The sequence below is a fragment of the Columba livia genome, chromosome 2, assembly GCF_036013475.1.
Source record: "Columba livia isolate bColLiv1 breed racing homer chromosome 2, bColLiv1.pat.W.v2, whole genome shotgun sequence".
Classification (NCBI taxonomy): domain Eukaryota; kingdom Metazoa; phylum Chordata; class Aves; order Columbiformes; family Columbidae; genus Columba; species Columba livia.
The window spans coordinates 139,919,208-139,942,686 of NC_088603.1; the positions used below are offsets into that span (position 1 = coordinate 139,919,208).

Genomic DNA, 23,479 nt, shown 5'->3' on the forward strand with positions numbered 1-23,479 from the left:
TGGTGATACCACTGCAGCATCCATGGTGGTATTTCTGAAATACATTTTGTTGAAATGATGCAACTAGCTCAATAGCTCAATGCCTGCCTGCATTGCTTTGCCTTCTCAAGCTAGGCACAGTCATCCTCAATTTCTTCTTCTTCAAAAAAAGGCACAACAGATAGAACTTCCAAAGCCAGGCTTGCCCATGGCTTTTAATCTAATATTTTATCTGGTTGGAACCATATGGTAGTTTCACTCTTCTGTTGACACTATTTGTTTTACTGTATTTTTTCCAACAGAGGTGGGTAAGTTGCATCCCTCTTGCTTGAACCTCTACATGTCTCAGCTGGCAAAAGATTTCTTCCAGCTCATGGTGGTGCAAAAGGCAGTTTGCCCAGACACCCTAATATTTCTTCTCCAGAAACAGCACACCCAAACCTTTAGTAAAAGCCTGTTGTTTAAAAAAAAATGCAACTGTGTGGGTCCTCTGACCCAGAATGGCTTTTTTGGTTACCAGAAGCAGATTCATATATCCCCTTGTAGAACATTCACTTGTCAGGTAACTTCTATCTAGTCTTTTTTTTTTATTATTAAGTTAAAACCTTAACTGCCTGGATATAGCTGTGGGCTGTCTTCAGTTGTACTTTGTGAGAAAAAGGTTTTGCTAATGAGAATTGCTGTCTGAGGCACTGCCGAGAGCTACTGGCATTTTCTGAAAGGTGCTCAGATGCTTCTCCTGTCTACAAAGAGTTGATCTGTTTTAAAGATGTACTCTTGGGCAAGGTGTCCGTCACGGAAGTTCTCAAAAGACACTGCTTAAATTTTCTGTGGCAGCATTAGAGCTTCTCTGAAGTGGCCAAAACAGCAAAGGAGAGGACTAATCCACCAAGCTCTAAACTGTGGGAGAACTCTGCTGATTAAAGCAGCCATTGAAGTGTTTTATGAAGATTCCAGGGAGGAAGATTTTTAACTGCAGAAAATAATGTGGAAGTTATTGTCCTTACTACTAAGTTCATTACTGTCAGTTACTCAGTAACTGTTTTATCTTATCTGATTCCAGGCAGATGGAGCGCGAGAGAGATTATCAGAACAACAGTACAACCGCCTCGTGGAGTACATCACAAAGACATCTTATCACCTCAGTCCCAGCGCCACCACCGTGCCAGCGCTGCAAACTGTGCCTGCTGAACACCTTCCAACCATAACAAAAACATATCAATATGTGGTTGATCCAGTTTTTGCCCAGGTATTCATTAGCAAGTTCACTATGGTGAAAAATAAAGCCCTGAGGAAAGGATTTAATTAATTATTACCTGTGGTGAATATAGTAATACTTCACCATTTTGAAAGTGATGCTTTCTCTGCTGTAACCGACATCAAGTAGAGATGCCTATAATTTTGGAGGAGGCAGGAGATGATGATAACGTTAAGCCCAATAGCTTTTCTAATCTTGACAACATTCCTGCTCCCTAGCCAGAGTACTAGTGTGCTGGAAGGAAAGTGTTCTAGCAAACAAATAAAGGGGAAAGGATTATAGATCAATCAAAGTCCTTTTTCAGTAACCAAAAAACAGAGAATAAGGAAAAAATGGCATGCATACAGACATTTTTGCCACACACACAAAATGTGTATCAATACCTACTACATCCTATTTTAGGGTCTGCCAGTTTCTGTTATAAACCAGGTTTATAAGTCAGCTGTAAAAAGTTGCTCAAGGCTGAGCCTTTCCCCCCACACACGTACTTCCCCCAACATGTGCATCCTGAGGCAAAACACTTTCCCCCACTAAATCTGAAAAACCTGGTGTGGCTGGTTTAAGTTACTAGTGACAGCTGGGTTTTAGCACCACTTTAACCTTAAAATACCTTCCTTTATTTGACTGAAGTTTTGCAGGACATTAGTCCTTAATGTAAACTAGTGCCTTTGTGTGGTTTGGAGAACAAAACATGAACTACAACATGAATTTATTTTTAAGACTGTCTGTGTACAGAAACTTTATCCACCATCAAATTTTCAGAAGGACTTTGAGTATGTATGTGGCACTGTGCATTGTCTGCTTGTTAGCTGGAGACCAATAACATGCAGTTCAAAAATTTCAGAAATAGACTTCAGTCTCCTTAAGCTCAAAGTGCTACGGTTGTGCAGGTACTAAGTGTCACCTTGTTGGGTCTTGCTTCCTTCTGATTGCCACCACTACCTAGTACCTGCTCACTTAGGCCCTAATTCATTTTATGTTTATCATCTTTGAACAGAGAAACCCAAGGATATTTAGAAATGTGACCTTTCAAGTATGTTTGTGCTAAGCAAAGCGAGATATTTTTTTTCAACTTCATCAAAAAGTATGGACCCACAGGCTCCAACAGCTTCAATAGTTAATGGTGCCATCATGACAGACTTATGAATATGATGTTAAACACATCAAGACAAATGAGCAAAGTCTCCTATTTTTGAGATGTTTTACAGTTTGTAGTAGACAAGAAATCGCTCTCTCTGGGCACAGTTAGATTACTTTATAAACCAAACCTGGCTATGGCAGTTTTATTTTAAAAAACAAAAGCTTACATGGTTGTCAACTCTGTGTGTTACTTTTCCCTCCTTTCCTGTGTACTTACGGATGTGAGTTTTGTGTGGGGATTCCTGAACGTGGCCAGAATTGGTAAACGAGAACTGGAATAAAACCTGATAGTTAGGAGCAGATACATATGCTTTATAGCTAAAAATTCCTATGCATACTTGTGAGTTCTGTTTTGTTAAAACGTATTTCTAAAAGCTGTGTCTTTTGTGTACTGAAAAAAACAGAAGTCTGGAATCTGAACTGTCCTTTCCTGAATGTGAAATAAGCCCATCCATTATCGACATTTCATACAGTGATTTAATAATTTAGTCATTCTTTAACACTATTTTTGAAATGTATATGTATATATACATACATGTGCTTCATTCCTGAATATTTTATGAAAATAGTTTAATACTTCTAATTTTGCATATTGGCGGATAAATTGTAATATAATGAGATTGTTTAAAGATAATAAAGCTATTCCTATATTACTTGTTTTCATGAGCTGTTTGGTCATTCAGCTACAAGGGAACGAACAGGTGACTGTGTAGAACAAGACAGGCCTTCACGCTTCGTGTAGACCCCATCAGATTCCAGAAGGACACTGGACTTCGTCATGTACCAGAAAATGCAATAGACCATGACGACAATGCCTTGGAAGTAAAAACTGATTATTAGCTTGCCAAAAAAAGTGCTGAAAAGGTCTATGCTTTTGTGACTGAATCAAAACAGTGCTGTAGTCACCGTTTGAATTAGATTTATCTGCTCATTATTTATGTAGTACACAAACCAGCCAAGAGGGTGCAAACACACCTGTACAAAATGAGGGAAGGCAGCAGATTGATTTCTAAAAGTTTGTAGATTGCAGCCATTATTTAAGATACATCTGAGTTTTCTTTGAATTATATTCTCCTGGAATAAACACTTGCTTAAATTACACTCTTCTTCAGTGAATTAAGCCTGCATCTCTGCTGCATTAGGCAGGTTCTTTCTCCCCCTTCTGACCACATGTAAGGAAATGTGTGGAGACGGCATATAAATCAGCTTCTCCTACATATGAGCTGTGTGAACTATGAAAACAAAGTAGTCCAAAGAGCAGCTGCCTGTACTTAGCTGCTAAAGCGCTCCAATGTGTACTCTTACAACATGCCTACTCTCATCATGCTCTTTAGACCTGGAGAGCTCACAACTTCAAATCTATCTTTTTAGTTTGCTTCCAAAACTATCAATCATTCCTCAAACACTTGAGAATAAAGTAAGCCAGCCAAAAAATTTGAAAGCATGGTCAGGCTTATACATGGCAAGACCTTTCCCAAAGTAGTTTAGGTCAAACAATTCTGTTTTATATATTATTTCATACATAAATATTGCAAAAAACTTTGACAGTTGCAAATGGCCTCAGAGCAGACAAGCTTGTTTTTTCATCTCTGCATCTCCTAGAAAGAAGATGTCAGACCCAGGAACAAGCAGCTGATGAGGGGCTAACTCACTCATACAGCTCTTCCTGTGCTATGCTAAACCCCGCTCCAATTGTTTGTCAGACAACATTAGCTGAACTCTTGCTGGCAAAGGCAAAAAAAGAATGGAGTAAAAAACAAAAGGCAAAATTGGTGGGTTGGTGTTGATTTCAGACAAGGAGGTCACACCCAGGTTAGGTACCCAGCTGTGCCCTCCCTCCCCGCTCCAGCGGAAAGCCGCTCTGGGTTGGGTGGCACTGCCTGCTGAAAGGAAGCACTTTCAGCGTCTGTGAAGCCATAATATACACAGAAAGCAGTAATTATAACCCAGAGACTCTCAAAGCACAGACACAGAAGTCAGAGCTCACCTTTCTTCTTTGTTGACACTGAATACACGTAGCGAGAGAAATCTTTGAGCTCTGCTGTATGGTCAGAGAGCTAGCTCTCTTCAGTCACAAAACCGTAATTTCTTTAAATCACTGCATGGTAAGCAAAGGAACACAGACTACAACAATAACTGCTGCTGGCTTTAACTGTTTAGAAGAAACTTAGAATTTAAAAGTAAATTAATTCATATCAACTGGGGTAGAACTGCAAGGGGAGTCAGGCCTATTATCCCGCACACCTGGCAGTAGCAAGTTGCTTTGTCCGGCAGCTGTCAGTATGACTGAAGACCCCTGGCTAGTTAAACCTGCAGACATGCCTGAGAAAATGTTAGTCAGTACTTAATGGCATACAGTGTTTATACTGCACACTGGAAGATAAATGGGTATCATTTGCTATTGTTAAGCTTTGGTTTACATTTATAAGAGCAGGGATATTTTGATTACTAGATGGTTTCCCCTCCACCACTAAAGTCAAATTCTTTCTTTGCTTAAAAGAAGCACTGCCTGTATGGAAAGTTTAAAGAAAATCCCATGTATGTTGCTCTGTAATAGTGTTCCAGATCAAATACGTTACTTACGTGCTTTCACCAGTTCACATGTCGCTCGCGGATACCTATTAAGTGTTAAGTAGTTAATGAGCCATTTAAAATAATAAGAGTTACTCCAGACAGGACTCAAAGTGAAGATCTGAAAATACAACACAGATGGCTTAATTTGTCCTGCTGCTCCCCAGAAGCCCTCCCTCCTTTCACACCATCAGCTCTGACTCCTCTCCCAGCACCCATGGCCAGCAGCTGCAGCCCCAGTGCCCGCCTCAGCAACAGGCCAGGCATAAAGGCTCTGCCCAATGGTGGCAGAAAAACAGAGCACCAGGACTGCACAGGATGTAACGGAGGTCAGAACTATGCTTAGCTGATTCCTTCCAGACGATATTAAAAAGGAGATAATAATACACGTCTAGAAGCACGATGCAAAGACTTTCATTACCCCAATATCCTAAAATAAGTATCTCTTTTTTGCCTGCTTTTACCCTCATTCCCCTTGCACATCCAATACATGTGATCGTACCTGCAGTTTAGAGTCACTGTCCAACTTGAGTTACACACCATGCACAGGGTGGGCATTTGCGTAGTTTATAAGTAAGCCTTGATGTAACAGTTTCCTGCTGTAAGGAAGTCAATACCATGATGGCAGCAGAAAAGGATGAAGAAGGTTGGCTCAGATATTTCCAAATTTCTCTCCAAATTCTTTCAGCCCAAGGTCAGTTCACCTTCTGAAGCCAGAGGTAACACAGACCCTTCCAGAAATGCAGCCTCTCCCTTCCTGTAACAACTATCCTCTCGCGTATTCCCATCAGCAGCAAAGACAACCGAGCTGTAACTGCTTAGGGATACACTTTGTTATCAAAAGTGGAATTTGGCAAAACAAAGCTGTAAATGATTCCTGGGGGGAAAGAAAACTAGAGTTATTCATCTTGAACAATTCATGAAGACTTTCCACCGCTCTTCCCAGCATCTGAGCATTTAAGCATTTTGACATTAAAGAAGACAACTAAGCGCCACTGACATGTATTTGATTTATTGAGTTACACCAGCATGTGCCATGCACTGAAGTGTAGTACACTTCACAATTCAGTGAACAAATACGGTTCGGTCATCAAGTCTCCTTAGACTGAAGAGGATCTGCAAGACAAAAAAAATCATTAAGTTATGCTGGACAAACTTCATGCTCTAAGTAAACATATTAGTATGCATGAATGCAATGCTGCAGAGAGAAATGTTTATGTGGTGGTTTAGTCCAGAGGAATTCCCCCTGTTATTTCCTGATGGTTTAAGGCTCACACACCCTTCATGTGGCAAACAGAAGTGCAACATGGAACAAATCAAGAGCTGGGACAATACTGCACAGCACGTCAGATTCACTATACATGCTGCACTGATAACTGAATCAGTCTTGCTCAGGGCCTGAAAGAGAAAGGAATGCAGCTTTCAGATCAGAGCCAGAGAGGAAACAAGTGGTGTCAGCAACCTACCAAGGAAGGAAGAAAACCAAATTCAAATTGCTTCTCTTTACACTGAACAAAATCCAAGACCAGCTGTGCCTCATGACAAGAGTCATGCAAGTGGTTAGCACCAAACTCTTAGCTCGCCTCTTTGTTCTATCGATCACTGAGCACACTGCACAATACAGGTGGGACACTCCTCACATTTATACTTGCACCTGTTTCCATTAGCACTATCACCACACAGAGTCCGTGCCAAGTAAATGCAACAGTGTAAATTCTCACAGAGGTACCAAGTTGCCCACATGGCCAGCAGGGACATGCTTGGTGTGGAGTGCCAGGCTAACGAACACCTCACCTCAGGGCTTCTCCCTGCCTACCCTACCCCTTCCTCAAAGAGGCACTTGGTGAGGTGAAACCACTGTTACTTACTGCCGCACACAGAATATATTCCAATAAATGGGAGATGCAGAGCGTGCACGACCACCGTACCCTTTAAAAAAGCATCAAATTCAACTTCCATCCAACTTCAACAGCTAAAACTACGGCAAATGAAAATGGTTTCCATCTGTTCTGTGTACTTGTCCTTCTCAGTCTTATTAGAACATTTGAAACACTGGCATTGTTTTCCTCTTTTTCTATTTATTTATTCATGTACAGGCACAAACCAAACTTACTTCTACTATGAAGGAGTGAAAAATATCAGTTCTTATATAATTAGGCTAAGGCATAAGAAGCATCAGCATCCAAACAAAATCACACAAAGATTTGTCGTTCACATTTTCTTTTGAGCTGGTGTAATTAAGGAATGGAAGAAATGTTTAGGAAACATTTCATTTTAACAGGTGCACACAATGTGCAACTCTCTTTTTAAGCTGCAAATGGGAACATAAAGTAATAGTGGTGCTCTATTTGCACTGAAAAAAGTCCTGCTCATGATTCCAATTAAATATTCAACATGCATCCTTGTTGAGAGTGTTTGTTTCAAATGATTTTACCACCAGATGGCCTTTCAGAATACTCTGATGAAGGCCACCTGACTGAAGAATGCAATTCCAGTGTCTAAGAAAGTTTATTAGTGCCTATATATTAGCAGTAGGACTGCTCCAGAGGCAGAATCACCAAAATTAAAGCCAAGTAAATTTAGCATTTCGTTACTTATCTTCGTTGCAGTCATAGCTAAAGAACAGAAGTTTCTCCCCCTCACAAAAATAAAAAAAAAAAAGAGAAGGCAGGGGGACTGCCACATTTTTTTTCTTTTTAAATCTGTTAGAAGAGCGGGAGCTCTGTTTTTTTCATCTAATTGTGTGATGCAGAAACCAGGTAGTTGTAGATTGTCACACAACCAAATCTAGTATTAACAGTGTTAAGTACAAATGTTTTACTCAATCTTGCTGCTTTAAGCAAACAGGCTGAGAAAATCCAGCTGGCCAGGATAATTAGAGCCACAGATTATCACATAATGATCACAATATGAAAACATTCCAAAAGAATGAAAAAGCTATCATTCTGGATTAGTTTGAAGTCATTTTAAGAGAAGCAGAGAACTCAATGTAAGAAATCTGGATGAAGAAAGGGGGAGGAACTCTTTATTAAGTTGTCACATCTTGAGCTTGTGCAGTTTAGTGAGTATGCTTATTAATAACTATGGCAAGTTTGAAATCAAGACCCTTTCTTTCCTGGTACTATGACAATAACTAAGGGAGAACTAAGTTTGGTAGTTTTCAAACAAAAGGCAATGTTAAATGCTAGGAAAACAGTATTGTGAACAAAGTTCACATTGTGTATTGTGAAGTATTGTATTGTGTATTCACATTGTGTATTATGAAGTATTGTGAACAAAGTTCACAAGCTTAATTCAGTATGGCAAAAATCTGAATATTAGTACACAGAGCTGTGCATGCCACTGCGATTTTACATATATATATATATGTATTTGAATATATTTCCCCTCATGACTAGTTATCTTCCCCTCTCACCAACTTCAAAAGACAAGAGGATCTGTGGAAGCTGCCTCTATCTCTTACATTAAGATGCATGAGAGCAAAACAGCCCCTCCATGGTTTCCTTCACCATACCACCACAAGCAGCTGATGAGTAGATATAGATGGCCCAAACCTGAGCAGTTCAAGATGTGTCGTCATCATCAACATAACAGTGATATCAGGCAAATCTCAAGGTCTTATACAAGAGCTTTGTCTCCTCTCCACAGCCGTGTGAGGAGGGAAAGGCATCACGCCGTGCGATTCTCCTGTATCACACCAGTTAAACAAATCACCCAAAAAGTATTCTGTAGCTTTCTGTTCTGCCCTTACTCCTCACCCCCCTCTTCACGTTTTTATCACCCAGAGGTCTCTCAAGTGCAATCTGTATCTTTTTTTCTCTGGGAGCACCTTTCTGTTTGATGAAAAAAGAAGAATATCCAAATACAAGCACAATGTTTCACTGGAAAAATCTATAATGCAGAGTAGCTTATTACCTGTAAATGCAGGTTACCATCATTTGGGTGGCGCAGACTCAAACACACCAGCTCTTCTCATAGCTTCAAAGTCCTTCATGGGATCATAGTTTTTATAGAACTCTGCATAAGCTCGTTTTCTGGGCTCAGCAACTCCAAACTGGAATGCAACACATGGAAAATTAAAGCTTGCAAAGCTTTATGAACTTTTTTTTTTCTATTAGTACAATGATTTGTATCAGTGGCTATCAGTCTAAAAAGCCTTTACCTCAAATTAGTAAAACATTACTTTGTTCACGTTCAAATCCACAGTTCAGGCTACCTGATCATTGGTCGGGAAAACAAACGGCTGTAGTGAAACCTCAAAAGAAAGTCCATTACAGGACGGCACATTACAGAGCTCAGATGCAGAAACACTCCACCTCTATTGACATGCACGGGCCCAATGTCCCCCCCTGTTTTATATGGGAAACGTGCCATTATGGCAAGTTTTGTGCCCGTGGGCAGCTGCCAAACTATAACTCCAGATAAACCAGCATCCTAAAACAACGTCTTACATTTGAACTACACTGTACCTCAACTACACAAGTCTGGTAAAATTTTACAAGACTGCCAAGCCAATCTTACAGCTCACCAACACAAAAAGACACAATCCTGACTCCTTGGATACTCATGCACCTAAGCACAAGGGTATGTTCAAAAAGACCCCAAAAATGTGAAGGAAAGTCCAAGGTGTTTGTCCAGCAGCATCTAACACGTAATGAAGTCAGTCACTACCACGATCCATGTTACTTGTTCTAAATATGGTCTGCTGCCTTACTAGGGTATTAATGTGAGGGTGCCAAATCTGGTATAAAATCACAGACTATTGAGAAAAAGAGTATTTCAAGTCTGACCAGAAACAAGCTTGCCTACCTCTTAACAGATGTGTCAAGTAGATGTTGAGCTTTAACTGTCCAAGCTTATTGTTTCTGACAGACATTTGTTGACCTCTGAGAAGCTTAAGTCAACTGTGATATTTTTGTGATTAACAACCTGAAATTAACTTAATTTCTAGTCACTTTTATCAATAACTTCCCAAGTACTTAAACACTGCAAATAGTATTTGAATGAGTCCAATGGGCAAACCAAGACTCAGTTCTTCCACAGTAACTCAAATTGTGTTGCTTGCTCTATGTCTGAGATTCAAGAATTATTTAGTAAAAGCACTCAAGAACAATTACCACTCTTATCTTTGTCAGAAATCTCTCAAGGACCACGAAAAACAAGCTCCAATCTGTAAGTGGACTGTTTGGGTTTTTTTTTTTGTTGTTTTGGGGTTTTTGTTTCTTTTTGGTTTTTTTAATATAATGCTCCATTTCCACATGCAACTTCAAAAGAAAGGACAGAAGGACCATAACTAGCCTTCCCCACACTGATACCTTCCGTGTGATGGATGGTTTTTCCAAATTGCTTATGAGCAGGTTTTCTAAAATAAGACTTTGACAACTCTCCTGAGTCTCAGATACCGTGACAGAGAGAGACACAGACTATCTACAGTTAAGGGGCAGCAATCGCGCGAATGATCCAGAGTAGTCTCAGACTAGATTGTCGCGAGTTGTGTGATCTTGATCACACAGCTTAAAGCATCAGGTTATTCATATAATTTCTTCAAATGAAGATTAGGAAGATTTATTTATGTTCTGGAAATATGCTTACAAAAATATATTACTAAAGCTTTCTGATGAACAGCTCAAACAAATCTCAACAAAAAAATATTATGAGTTCTTAAAACACTCTAATGAGTCCAGTTAATAATTGAATGACTAAAGATCTCACCTTGTATAAAGCCGCACATCCCACAGACACAAAAAATGCCCCAAACAGGTGAAACTTCATCCGCCTGGCCAAAAGGCGGCGCATTTGTGGCTTAGGCAACAGTGCAGACGACATGGTGATTGTTTCCTGGAAAAAAAAAAAAAAAGAGAAAAGAGAATTGTGGGACAAGAAGCTCTACTTAAATAATTTTCTGTAACTCTACTCTGGAAAGATTGTGCTAGAAAGAGTACAGAGCAGGGCAACGAAGCTGGTGAGGAGCCTGGAGCACAAGTCTGATGAGGAGCAGCTGAGGGAACTGGGGCTGTGCAGCCTGGAGAAAAGGAGGCTGAGGGGAGACCTTATCACTGTCTACAGCTACCTGAAAGGAGGTTGTGACATGGAGGGTGTTGGTCTCTTCTCCCAAGTAACAAGCTACAGGATGAGAGGAAATGGCCTCAAGTTGCACCAGGGGTGGTTTAGATTGGATATCAGGAAAAAATTCTTCACAGAAAGGGTTGTCAGGCATTGGAACAGGCTGTCCAGGGAAGTGATGGAGTCACCATCCCTGGAGGTGTTGAGAAGGCGTTTAGGTGAGGTTCTTAGAGACATGGTTTAGTGCTAGAGTTGAGTTAGGTTATGGTTGGACTCGATGATCCTGAGGGTCTCTTCCAACTGGAATAATTCTATGATTCTATAATCATCTTCCCAACATAAGAAACAGCACTCCTCTCTATTTAGAGTTTTCTATGAGAATGTTTAAGGGACAACATTAAAGGAAAACCTAGTTATGACATAAATCTAAGTAAGTTTTCATACTCCTTACATCCAGTACTCAAAAAATGAAGACTGACCTTCACTCTTCATACTAAATCTTCCCCTCCCTGCATCATGTACCATTTCAGGCCTGCTGTCCTGGTTTTCGTACCAGAAGTCATTCAGAACACTTGTCACATTTTATTTACTTCTAAGCAAAAGGCACATACCTCTTAAACTAGTTTGTGGTTTGGGGTTTTTTTAATAACTGCAAACCCTATTGCATTAAATGATTTATTTTTTTTCTATTCGGTAAGATTTTACTAAACACCTGCAAGGCCTGAAGCAGGCAGCTCTCTCCAGAGCCGAGCCGAGGGTTCACCGCGCAGGTGAGGCCGGAGGCCGCGGTGCAGCCCCGGGCCGCTCAGCGGGGCACAGCCCGGGAGGCGGCGGCCCCGCTGTCCCCGGTGCTGTCGCAGCCACGCACAGCCTCCCCTCGGGAGGAACCGCGGCAAACAGGCCCCTCTCCGTCCGCGCCGCCGCAGCCGGACTGAGACAGACCCCGCAACAGCCCCCTCACCGCCGGCGCTCCGGCCCCGCCACCCTCCCGCAGCGCGGCCGCCGCAGGGCCCGTCCCGCCACCCTGAGGGACGCGCAGAGGTCACGCGCTGCGCGAAGCACGGCGGGGCTGCGGGCGAGGGCGGCGGGCGGGCGCGGGGCGAGGGCGGAGAGGGGACCCGGCGGCGGGAGGAGGGGGCGCGGGAGCGGCCTCACCTCAGCGCGGACCCTCCAACGTCCTTCCCCGCCGCCGGCCGGGCGCCCTCTGCGGCCCCGCTACCCCGCATGCGCCGGAGGCGGCGGCCTCGCTACGGGGAGCGGCTGGGCTCAAACCCGGCCATGCGCGCACTGCCGGGCCGGGGGAGGGGAGAGTGTGCCCTTGCGCGGGAGTCGTGTGCTGGCAGGAGGGTGACCGGCCTCGCCATTGCTGAGCGGAGTTAAGGGCAGGGGACGTGTCGCCCACCTGAACGGCGCCCAGGGCGGCAGTGCCGCGCAGAGGGGCTCAGTGAGGGCCCTTCCCTCGCCTCAGGCTTCCCGGGCACTAAAGCCCCTCGGCGGGCGCAGCGAGCACCCTGCGGGCCGGCCTGCCCGCCGCTCAGCCGCCTGGTCTCTCCCCGCTGTGGCTGCACCGAGCGCCGGGGCGGTGCGTGGAGCGCCCTCAGTGACGCTGCCGGGCCGGGCCGGGCCGGTCCAGGCCGAGCCGCGGCCCTTGCGGAGCCCAGAGCCCTGGCAATGCTGAGTGCTCACTGCCCAGCGCCTCCCCCACAAACTGCCGCCCTGCCCGACCCACACGCTTCCACGACGCTTTGAGCTCTCAAGAGTGGCCGTTAAACCCAAACGGCCGCAATACCAGAATACATTAAATAATTATCTGTATGGAGTTTGCTAAGAGTGATTGGCCAAGCCTAGAAACAAATTAAGCAATCTGTAATCCTTTCTATATATGCCTTGGCCAGTTTTTGTACCTTTCTTGGAGATCAGGCACACGCACGCATTGCCCGTGGTTTCCTCCTAATCACCACCTGCGTGTGGTATTGTTTTTATTCCTGGGGAGTCTCTCTGGGATTTACAGTAAACGCTATAAATTCCTGGCTTTAAAAACCTGAAGGCCCTCCTGTGCAGCGGCGGTATTCATTCAAGCTTTGTAGTCCCTTGCCAAAGCCAGCAGATCCTGACATCAAATGACAGAGAAGACGGGCCCTTAAACCTGAAGAGGAGTTGCTTTTCCCTTGATAGGATTAAAGAAGAGGAAAGAGTCAGCAGAACAGTGCAGAGAGAACTAATACAGCCATGGCTACAAGCTGGGAGAATGGTCTTTGCAGCAGGAGTCTGAATAGATGCAAGTTGGACCATGTTCCTCAAACCAAAGACAAGTTTGTTACAATAGCTGAGACTGAAATGAAGACTGTCTGTCCAAGAGCTTTTCCCATGTGGATTAACACGAGAAGCCAAATGCTAATGATGTCATGCAGAAAGAATGACAAGATATATCTATAACCTGATGGGGGGGTCTAAGGAAACAGCCGGGCTCACAAGGGTGCTGCTGTTCCTGAGGTGAGCTCGTGCAGTCGTTGGGTGAAACCAGGAAAGAAATGGCAGGGACAGTTGTCTAGGGGATCTTAAAAACTACGCTCAACTTGCCCTTGTATTACACAATGTCAGAAAACGAGGATACAAAATTAATTGGAATAAATGCATAGCAGGTTTTGTGGCTATTATAGTTGTAAATTATATATGAGGAATTTTCCTATAAACGCCAGTCTTGGTGAGACAGAATATTTTGGTAGATGGACCTAGATCTGCAAATAAAAAAATCTTGATTGCTGTTTTCAATAGCTTACTTCATGGCTGGCCAGGTCATTAAATTCTTTTCTATGTGACCAGTTTCCCCATGTGCCTGAGATACTGCTGGCTAGGCATCTTTGTGTTATAGTTAAGATGCTAAATGAAGTGCTAATTGTTATTATTCTTTGACGTCATTACTGTGGAGTATACAGCCAACTCCTTATTGTTCTGTATAAAGAGCAGTTTGGGACTGTGTAAATAAGGGATAAAAAAAGGATAGACGATACATTAGAGGAAGAGCCGTGGAAGGAGAGCAGAGATAATCGGCTCCATTAAGTCAGTGCACAGAGTTGCTTCCTATCACTTCAGTTTCTGAATGGATTATAAGGCTGAATGCAGTTTTGAACCCAAGTGGACTCCATGCATCCAAATGCAACAAAGCAAATATACCTTCTGAAAACACCAAGACATACAATACACAGACGACAGCAGCTATCTCCTTCCCAGCCCACCCAGTCCCTGTGGTTTCTGGCACCTGCTCCAGTTTTCTTTTGGATGCGAATATTAGGACTGTTTGCTCAAAAGGTGTCACAGTTACCAAACTAGAATCTGCAGTCCTCTTTTCCAAAATACTGTAGCACCAGCAGCAGTTGATTCCTCTTCACAGTGTCCTTGAAAGGGATCATCTTTCAAGAAGCAGAGGAAGGCATTAATGCTAAATCATTTCTTGCCTGCGCTTCATTGAAATGTGCAATAAAATTTACCTCTGACTTCAGTGACAGAAAATTCAGGCAGTGAATCCTTGTCTTTTCCACAAAGAGTGCCAGCTGTGATACTTGGGACTGTACTTTCTGTGGTGTGGACTGGAGCCGACTAGGAACAGGACTGTGACAATCAAGTGATTTTGCATATGCCACAAAAAGTGTTTAGATAATCATAATCTGGATCAAATTAGAACCAAAAGTCTACTGGAAGAAGATCACATAGGACATCAGCAATCCCCAGCTGCATTCCTAAATACTTTATTATAAAATCTACCTATCACAAAAGAAACAAAAATTAAACAGCGCTTTGTGCCACATATGAAAATGCATACATTTGTGTTCCTTCTCCCGTTTCTGTGCCAGAAATTAACTAATCAAATACTCCCTTCCCACAGCAGTGTTGACATCAATCAATGGTGCTGTGGAACAAACAAAGATATTGTGGCACCAGAAGTTATTTAACAGAATTGGAATGGCAGCTGTACAAAAAATGAGAGTGAATCAATTATTCCTAAATGGAAAAAGTCAAAATTAGTAGGGGGAAGAAAAATATTTTTGTACTTCCAAAAGGGCATTTTAAACAAAGGAGGAAAAAAAAAGGCAAAAGTTCAAATCAGAATAAATGGAGTGGACAGGGATTTCACAAGCCTTTGTTGATTTTATGCATGCATCTAAAATAAGAAAACCTCAAAAAAAAAGGGCAACATCTTAAGTTTTGTACAACTTGTAAAGAGACAGATTTTGGTATTTTTATGCATATCAAATATTGGTATAATTTAATCAGTGATCCCGTGTTTGGTACCATCATGAGTTTTATTGTTAAAAAAAGACACTCAACTATTTCTGAAGTTCCCAACCTCTGGTAAAGACATGGCTAATGTGTGTATTCAGTCCCGAAAACTAGAAAAGACACCAGGTTCCACAGCTGAGACATTAACATTCATGTGACACTTTTTTTCCCCACTTTCTTTTCTGGAGTATGATTCTATATTAATTTTTCTCACTCTGAAGTCCTACAGGTTCGGAGGGCCTGTCTGAAACAAATACAGTGCTAATTTTAGCAACAGGAAAACCTTGTTCAGATAAACTGGATTTTTAAACAAGTAATGTTCTATATATCTGTCATTCTTACTTAAAGTTTAACTTAGACAAGTCTAACTTCATCATTCCTTGCCAGAAACATTCTACATTTCCATCTGATTTCTTAGAAAAAGAAAAAAACCACACCCACAGAAACACCTCCCTCCAGTCCCTGTTCCTTTCTCAAAGCCCTTTAAGTGATTCCAGGATTCTTCTGTCGTGTGTGTTTTTAAATGTTATGCAGCTTGTTTGCAATGGAAAAAAAGTCAGCAAAGACAATGGTTTTATACTGCTCCTTTACTCCTCTGTATTTACATTGAGGTGCTTTACTCTGAGAAAGTTTATTTATTCCTCATCCTTGTGTTTCCAGGAACCTGTGGAGTTAAACCACCTTTACAGACAAATACTCCAACCTACAGTTTAACCAGTTAACACATAAAACTGTTACATGTAATTCAGTCTCTACAGTCTCTGCAATCCCATCTCAGCAACTGACAGCCCAACAGGTGGAGGCCACAAGCATTCTGGCCTGGGTTCAGCTCCAGAAAGTGTCCCGGGTGAGAGCAGCGTGGGAGGAGAGTTCTGCCTTTTGGAAAGGCAGGCAAGGACCACACCATACCGTGAGGACAAAAGGTCAAGCTCTTCACGTCCCTTTTCAAAGCACAGCTTGGTTGATGTGCTGTGACATGCTTTAGTTTCACGCAAGGCAAAATTTTCTAGCTGCAAACATCATCTACCATATGGAAACTGTCGTATGGCAGACAACATCTGTGGGACCTGCCCAGCAGTCCCAGTGAGTCTGTCCACACAAGCACCTGCTACATTTACCATTACTTGTCTCCATGAGAGTGGATGCATCACAGTCAGTCTGAACAAGAGACTCAGGGGTACCCTTCGGTAGTCCAAAGCCATTGAAACAAGCAGTATTCTTCATACCTTAATAAGGTTTAGATCAGGCCTTTCCTTAGCTTTTGTTTTTCCTAGATGTGACCAGTGATCATCGGACTTCCAGGAAAGCAGAAAAGTGGCCAACTGCTACTGTTCATACAGCTATAATGTCATTCAAGGAATTAATTCTCACAGAAAATGACAGACCAACTTACCTGTGGGTGTAAAACAGTGGCTGTGAAGTGGGGAAGCCTCCTTCAAACAGGAGGCGCCACATTTGGCCCCATCCTTGCTCTGGGCAGCTCTTGGCTCCGGGTGCTCCTCTGAGAGGAGTGAGCTGCAGAGGGAGGACGGGGGGTTTGCTTAGCTTGGAGACTGCACCCCGAGAGAATGACACCTAAACATCTGCAGCTGTAGGATTTAGCCTAGAGACATCTATGCCCTTTATTCTATGTACCGAGTACAATGCCCAGCTCATTCTGACAAAAAAGGGTTGTGTGTAAAGAGCCACTTTTGCATTTGTTTCCTGTGGCAAGTTTTTAGACCTTTTCCCATAGGTCTCTAAACCCCTCATTTTAGTCTGTTTTAGTTCATGTCGAGGTGATGACATGGTAAGTGTTACGAGATGTTGGCAAGTTTTCCTTTCTGGTTCTGAAATGACAGTCTAGGAGGAGTGTGGGGTATCTCTTTCACATTTGTTGTGACTTGTATCATACCGCAGTCACGTCAACCAATTTGTGTCCATTTACGAAGAGACTTCATGAACACAAAAACAAAAATAAAATAACAAGTACCCCAGAGATTATGTATTTCTTGACCTTTTTATGACCTGGTGAACAAATTGTGAGCCTGAAAGCTTGTCCATTGTTTCAAATTACATCACCTGGTCTAATAAAAGATATTCCCTCTCCCTAAAAAAATGTCATTGCTTTTGTTTATTTTGGTGTTGGAAGAACCTATCGACTTAGGGTGGCTATGTCATGTAAAGTCTCCATAGCTTTTATTTCATATTTGATGGTACTGTATATATAGTACATTTTTCTTTACAATCATAACTTTGGCAACACTTGAAGCCCCAGCAGTCAGGGAGAATCTGCCTTCAAAATCCCCAGTGGAGCTAAAAGGTGAGGCGCAGTCAGAGATGTGAGGCTTCCAGAAAGTAGTAAAATCATCTGTGCATGTTGTTTTAACAAACTTGTTATGGGCATGAACCTTTAAAAATATGTATACTTAAACGAGCCTGTTTTAACTTTACCGTTTTGTTTGAAATAATCTAATTAGGAAATTGTGGATCTCAGGTTTCTACTGCACTGAAATTTTTAAGCTTCATGATTAACAAAACTGGCAATAGATAACAGCATAAGCAACCTTAGTTAAATATATTTTGATTAAATGAGTTCAGGATACATTTTCCTAAGACAAATTTGGCCATGTTCAATACAGCTTGACATGTAAACGTCTGGAAAAACTGCAGCGCTTTTCCAAGCAGGAGGCATGAGATTACTATAATCCATAGCCTCCACCACAGTATTAATTAGCATGGCTCACTAACCAGGGACGTAATATTTGTAAATGAAACTCTAGAAGGGCATCAGTAAGGAACAGGATGTTGAAGCCAAATGGAAAACATGAACCAATAAAAAGGCTGAACTAGCTAGAAGTGCAAGCTCAGCCTTTGAAGTTAGTTCAAGTACTGCATGCTTTAATTTTGGTGTAATCTTATGATGGAGGTACAAACAAGAACTCAGAAACAGATTTTGTAACATTTGGCCCAACTGTAGATGAATCAGTTTGTTGATGGTTACCAACAATTGCACAGCCAGAGAAGCTGTGGTCTTTGTTAAATTAGATTGAATAATTGGCTTCAGTGGGAGTTTCGGGTGCAGAGCAAATGAAGTGTCACGGCCCTCGACTGTCGTAAGATTCCTTAGCGGAGGCTGAGCTTTCGCATTCAGAACAACCTCAATATGGATTCAGAGAAAATAAGTCCCTCCAGAGTTCATCTACGCATTCCCCTGCCCCAGTATGGGTCTGAAAATACATAGTGATTCCTGGCCGATGCGTGTATCTTATCTGTTTTTAGAACCCCTCTGATGACAATAAGGATACCAAAAGCTCTCTGGGCAGGTTGTTTCCAATGCTTAACTATTGTCTCAGAACGCAATCTGCGATTAGTACTACATTACCTTGGCAAGCCCAACTAAGTCTATGTATTTCTGTGTTTTGATTTTGTTTTGCTTTGGGTTTTTTTGAAATACTTTCATGTGCAGCTGCAGTGACAAAGCTGTGCTGTCCTGGTGTTTCACTCAACCCAAACAGAACACTGGTTTTGTCCTTTGCACAGCTTTCTGAAGGCCTGCTACTGCCAGGTGCTGAGCACCTCCGGAGATGTGAATGAACAAGTTTCAATACATTCAGCAAATTTCAGGATCAGGCAGGCAGGAGTTAAGATGATCTTTGAACTGGAGGGTCATAGCTGGAAGATGAACACAATCATACCTACTCTCTCGTAGGTCAAGCATTCAGTTGATTAGCCTGAAAATAGTAAGACATTTATCGTAGTCTTTAGTGAGTGGCCCAACACATGCTGTTAATTACTTTCTCATTTGGGAGAAAAAATAGAGGGAATGTTAATTTTTTTCTTGCAGATGCTTTCTAGAGGAAAAAGAACTCCCCAAAAGTGCATTTAGTTTCCTTTCCAGCGGCCACGCAGACCTATGGGAAGAGCCGTGTCCCTCAACATAGCAGGCTTAATGGCTCTATCCTCTGTAATACAAGTGAGTACAAACACAAGCAGTTTAATGAAATGTAACGACCTTCGTTTTAAAAAAATACACAGGAGAAAATGGTTGGAAAAGCGTACTAGGAAAAATATGGTATACACCAAAATCAAGCCTTATGTGATTGTGACAGTAAAATAGTTTACCAAGCAAGATAATTTTATGCATATTATGTATATAGTGTGTATATGTATGCACATAAGCACACAGGAATCTGTGAAGTAAATATTTTTATAGATGTGTATACATGTATACACACATACAAAACTGTAAAGGTGTAAATTACTCTAGAGACATGGCAGATTCAATTCCCATTAGGAATGAGTGGCTGGCCAATCAGGGACTGGGGTTTATAAAACCAACACTGATCAGTTGGGTCTCACAGCTGGGATGAAATTCATTTAGTTGCCTACAGGTGAAAACTAGTAAGAATGCTGAAAGCTTGTTGGTTGCATTTACCAAGCCATAGTCACTGTGGCCTATTACAATTAATATTTCCAATGAAATCTGTATTTACTGACTTTGATGGATGGGGAATATTGCATAAGCTATTGTGTGCCTGTGCATTCCTTGAGTGTGATGTTGTGTTTTTTTCTTGCTTGCCTTGTCATTTGTTTCATTTAACTTTCTCATTAATGGTACAATTGCTTTGCTTTGTTCAGAAATCCTTTTCTGAGAAGCGAGTATTACTTTCTTTTTAAACTTATTGCCAACAAAAGATTTTCAAAGGCATATGGTACAGAGGAATCATGTACAAAATTCTTTTAGAGGAAAAAGAAGTATCTAAAATTAAAAGCACAAATCCACTTACTGCATTTCCATTTTGACATGAAATGAAAACTTAACATGAGAAATGCACACAGTTCATCAGCATACTCTGAACAAATACATAATTAACATGTGGAATAAGCAATGCTGTTGTCAACACTTTCACATATGTTACCAAGAAACTAAAATATTTTAATTAGTAGACAAATAGAGGAAAATCCAAGTAAATGCAGCCTGTGCTTGACATACAAATTAGCTTGGTTCAATTAATATTAAAAATAAGAGAATCTCATCTATACCTTGGCTACCCTTACCATACTAGGACAGCTTACTGGGTCCTGCATAACTCCAGTCTGCTCCAGCACTCTGATAAATTATTACTTGACAGAGAATTATCCATCATGGCCATTGAGCAAATGCTTTACTAAATCACTTGTAGAAATCATAATGTGTGAGTTCACTACCAGGAAGGTAGAAAGTGTAGACTTTGGTGTTTTGTATTAATCCAATGTGTTGGACTGACAGAACCTTATTTGAAGACTACGTAATAAGAGAAAAACTAAAAAAACTATATAGCAATACCATGTGGCTTCTGATTTGGGAACTACAATTTAGCCTATTAGACATGGACCCGTTCCAAAAGTGCACATTCAAACAATCGTGCATGAAGGAGTTAGAAACACAGATGTGAATTATAACTCTCTGAAATCCTGGGAATGCTCCAAATCAGGCCATTAGATGTAGGTTTGAACTGTGAGTACAGATCCAGATCTAAAATTTTTGTTCGGACTTGTCTTTCCCTAACATTTTAACAGCAACTACTGAAAGTATTAAATCCAGAAATGTTCCATAAGCTTTAAAAAAAAAAAAAAAACAAAACAGTTAAACAGTTAACCCTGTCTTAGCTGTATTCAGACATGATTCACAATGACTGACTAAAAGCATTTCTATAAAGAGGCAGGGAAAAAAATCATCAGCTGAATGTGATGGGACAGTTTAAACAGGTCAAGTTCAAGCTGGATTACTGCAGCTCCATTGGTCACATACAGCTGCACAGTGATCGGTTTGTCCCAGTATTTAACATTAGAAACATAATAATTTAAGGATTTTCTTTTCCCAGTTTGGGACAGAACTTTGAAACACCTGGTCTCTTTTCAATCATTTTAACACACACAGAAGCTAAAGTCAATAGCTTTGACTAGAACAATAGCATTGGGTGGGACTGAGACTGGCCATTTCACAAGTGTATGAGTGGTAGGGGATAGAAAATGTCCCCAAGTCTGTAAATCCTGTGGAGTGCTAAAGGCACAGAAGGAGCAGTGAAGGGGCACCTGCCATTTTTCAGTGCTTTCAACAGCAGGAAACTGAGGGTCCTGCACTTAGGAAAATACCTGGTTCATTGATACTTTTATCTGTAGAGTTAATTAATTCAGGTTTCTCTTAAGTCAAACATATTTGCAAAGTGAGTGACAATGATTGTTGTGTAAAAGATGCAGAAGGTGTGGCACAAGCCTGGCCCTGGCCACCCGGCACTGTATGATCAGAGCACCAGTAGAAACTGGGTCTGCTGAATCTGGTCTGCCGCTGTGTCTGCAAAGCACCTTTCTTCATTGCTGATCTCAGTGCCTGATGATTAAATACGAGATTTCCACACCTTGAAAGGGACAAAGGAACCCGCAGCTCAGGGTCTAAGACTGCGACCTATTAATAGTGCTTTAAGAAAGAGCCACTAAAAAGAGATCATGAGGAGTACAGAGGCAGTGGCAGGGCAGCACTGCACAGACACAAATGAGAAAGCGTTCTGCCCCTTTTCAAATGGCCTGGTGACCACCAGTACTGCTCTTGTGAACTATTTTAAGTGTGCACCTTAATAACTTAATCCGGCACTACATATTTTCAGGAATTAATCTCATAGTCTGATGCTTTGTGTCATGCAGTAGCAGGAGAGAAGTCAAAGCAAAAAGTATAAAGCCCTTTCCTGAAGTGCGGAGTCACAGCTTATGTATTTGAACGAGAAATTTCAGGACTGCACCCTCAAAGATTATAAAATGTTTTAATAAACATGCCAGGTCTGATGAAAGAAAAGTGAAATACACACTAATAGCATCTAAGTGTAAATATTTATGAATCCAAATGGTGACTTAAAAAAATTCCAAAATAGTTCCAATATGTTGCATTACTTGGGAGTAAACAACAAAAGTAAGTCTGAATGAATATGATTAGATTGTGTATTTTGAACACCACTAAAGCATAAATCCGTCCAGAAGAGTTTCTAGGCTTGCAGGTTTCTGCAAAGAGAATTGTTTTTATCATCTGTAGCAGCAATTCCACAGAGAACTGTTGATCTGCTGCAGACTTCTGAAAGTCCCAATGTATACATAGTTAAAATAAACAAGGAATAAAGTTTTAGTTATCTAAAAGGAGAGGTGCTAGGAGTGTTGAATAAAACTTTTCTAGCCCTTTAAAACTGCTGAGCCCACATAGGTGGTAGATCAGCAGCCCGAGAGAGAACAGATGTCAAGAACAAGCCAAAAGATGATAGCAGTGCAAGCTTTCTGAAGTGACATAGAGCATCATTTAGAACAATAACATGTAGTTAGTCTCTATACCTGTTCATTTCTCAGGCTTTCTGCTGGAACTGGCAACAGTCATTTCTTGGTCCCTCAGCATGAGACTAAAACCACTATTCTGTTTCAGAGGCGTCACCAAATAGCAGTTATGGGGTGTCAGCCATTGCATCAGATTAGTTAGCCAGAAATGAAGGGTCCCTGTCTCTTAATATATTCCCTGTCCAATTGCTCAATATTTCTTTAAAATTGACACATAAGATTGGGCGTAATGAGCTGATATGACATGTATTTCTATCATTACTGAAGTATGCGATCCTCAGTTGCGTACTAAAAACATGGCTTATGATTGACTGTGCCTGTGTGTACATACACACATATATATATACATATACATACACACATATATATATACATATATATATTTCAGTTAACATGGAGACAGAATTGCAAACTGGACTGAGGGTTATAATCAGCTTGCACAACTTTTACTGGATAGAGCCAGTTTGTGAAGTTCTACTCGCTCACTGAAGGACATTAAGTACTTTTTTTTGTTTGTTTCTAAGTTTGATAGAGATGTGTGGTATTAATCATAGTAACTGTCTGGGACAGTAGTTTTTGCGTGGGCGGTGGTAAATTTTCATTAACTTGGCAAGGCTGGAACATATTCACTAGGAGTTTTATCATCTGTGACAAATATCTGGATAATATTTTTCATTTTAGAAGTAATCCAAGTATGATTCAAGTCAAAGCTACCAGCATAAGATAAGCATTGTCTACATGTTATTTAACTGTCTCAAAATGCCATGGAGGCAGGAACATAACAAAACAGAAAGTGGCTGCTGCGCTCCAGCATTTGGTTGCATGCAATGTACTGACCACAGCAGTAGAAGGTGG

General features: G+C 41.4%; 3 protein-coding genes across 10 annotated transcripts in view; 1 reads left to right on the forward strand and 2 right to left on the reverse strand.

Moving 5' to 3' along the window:
• The window catches only part of VPS13B (vacuolar protein sorting 13 homolog B), a 449,295-nt gene extending 446,265 nt beyond the window's left edge, over nucleotides 1–3,030 (forward strand). For all 8 annotated transcript variants that reach the window (XM_065054087.1, XM_065054081.1, XM_065054083.1 and 5 more), the window contains one exon: nucleotides 1,043–3,030. In XM_065054087.1, the coding sequence (XP_064910159.1) occupies nucleotides 1,043–1,288 (246 nt within the window). In that variant the 3' untranslated portion in view covers nucleotides 1,289–3,030. The remainder of the gene's footprint in view (nucleotides 1–1,042) is intronic.
• Nucleotides 3,031–5,944: 2,914 nt separating this feature from the next.
• Nucleotides 5,945–12,306, reverse strand: LOC102091669 (cytochrome c oxidase subunit 6C). The gene is made up of 4 exons (XM_065054094.1): nucleotides 12,167–12,306; nucleotides 10,661–10,786; nucleotides 8,864–9,002; nucleotides 5,945–6,064 (listed from the first exon to the last, which is right to left on the reverse strand). The coding sequence occupies exons 2-3, from the start codon at nucleotides 10,772–10,774 to the stop codon at nucleotides 8,883–8,885; spliced, it is 234 nt and encodes a 77-aa protein (XP_064910166.1). The 5' UTR covers nucleotides 10,775–10,786; nucleotides 12,167–12,306; the 3' UTR covers nucleotides 5,945–6,064; nucleotides 8,864–8,882.
• A 4,300-nt stretch (nucleotides 12,307–16,606) lies between these two features.
• RGS22 (regulator of G protein signaling 22) overlaps nucleotides 16,607–23,479 on the reverse strand; it is a 70,860-nt gene continuing 63,987 nt past the window's right edge. The window contains exon 28 of the transcript XR_010470684.1: nucleotides 16,607–16,804. The gene's annotated coding sequence lies outside the window, so the exon portion shown is untranslated. The remainder of the gene's footprint in view (nucleotides 16,805–23,479) is intronic.

Coding starts and splice junctions, on each gene's coding strand:
- LOC102091669 (XM_065054094.1), bottom strand. CDS start 10,774: ATGTCGTCTGCACTGTTGCCTAAGCCACAAATGCGCCGCCTTTTGGCC. Junction 9,003..10,660: donor GATGTGCGGCTTTATACAAG/GTGAGATCTTTA, acceptor GTTGCATTCCAG/TTTGGAGTTGCTGAGCCCAG.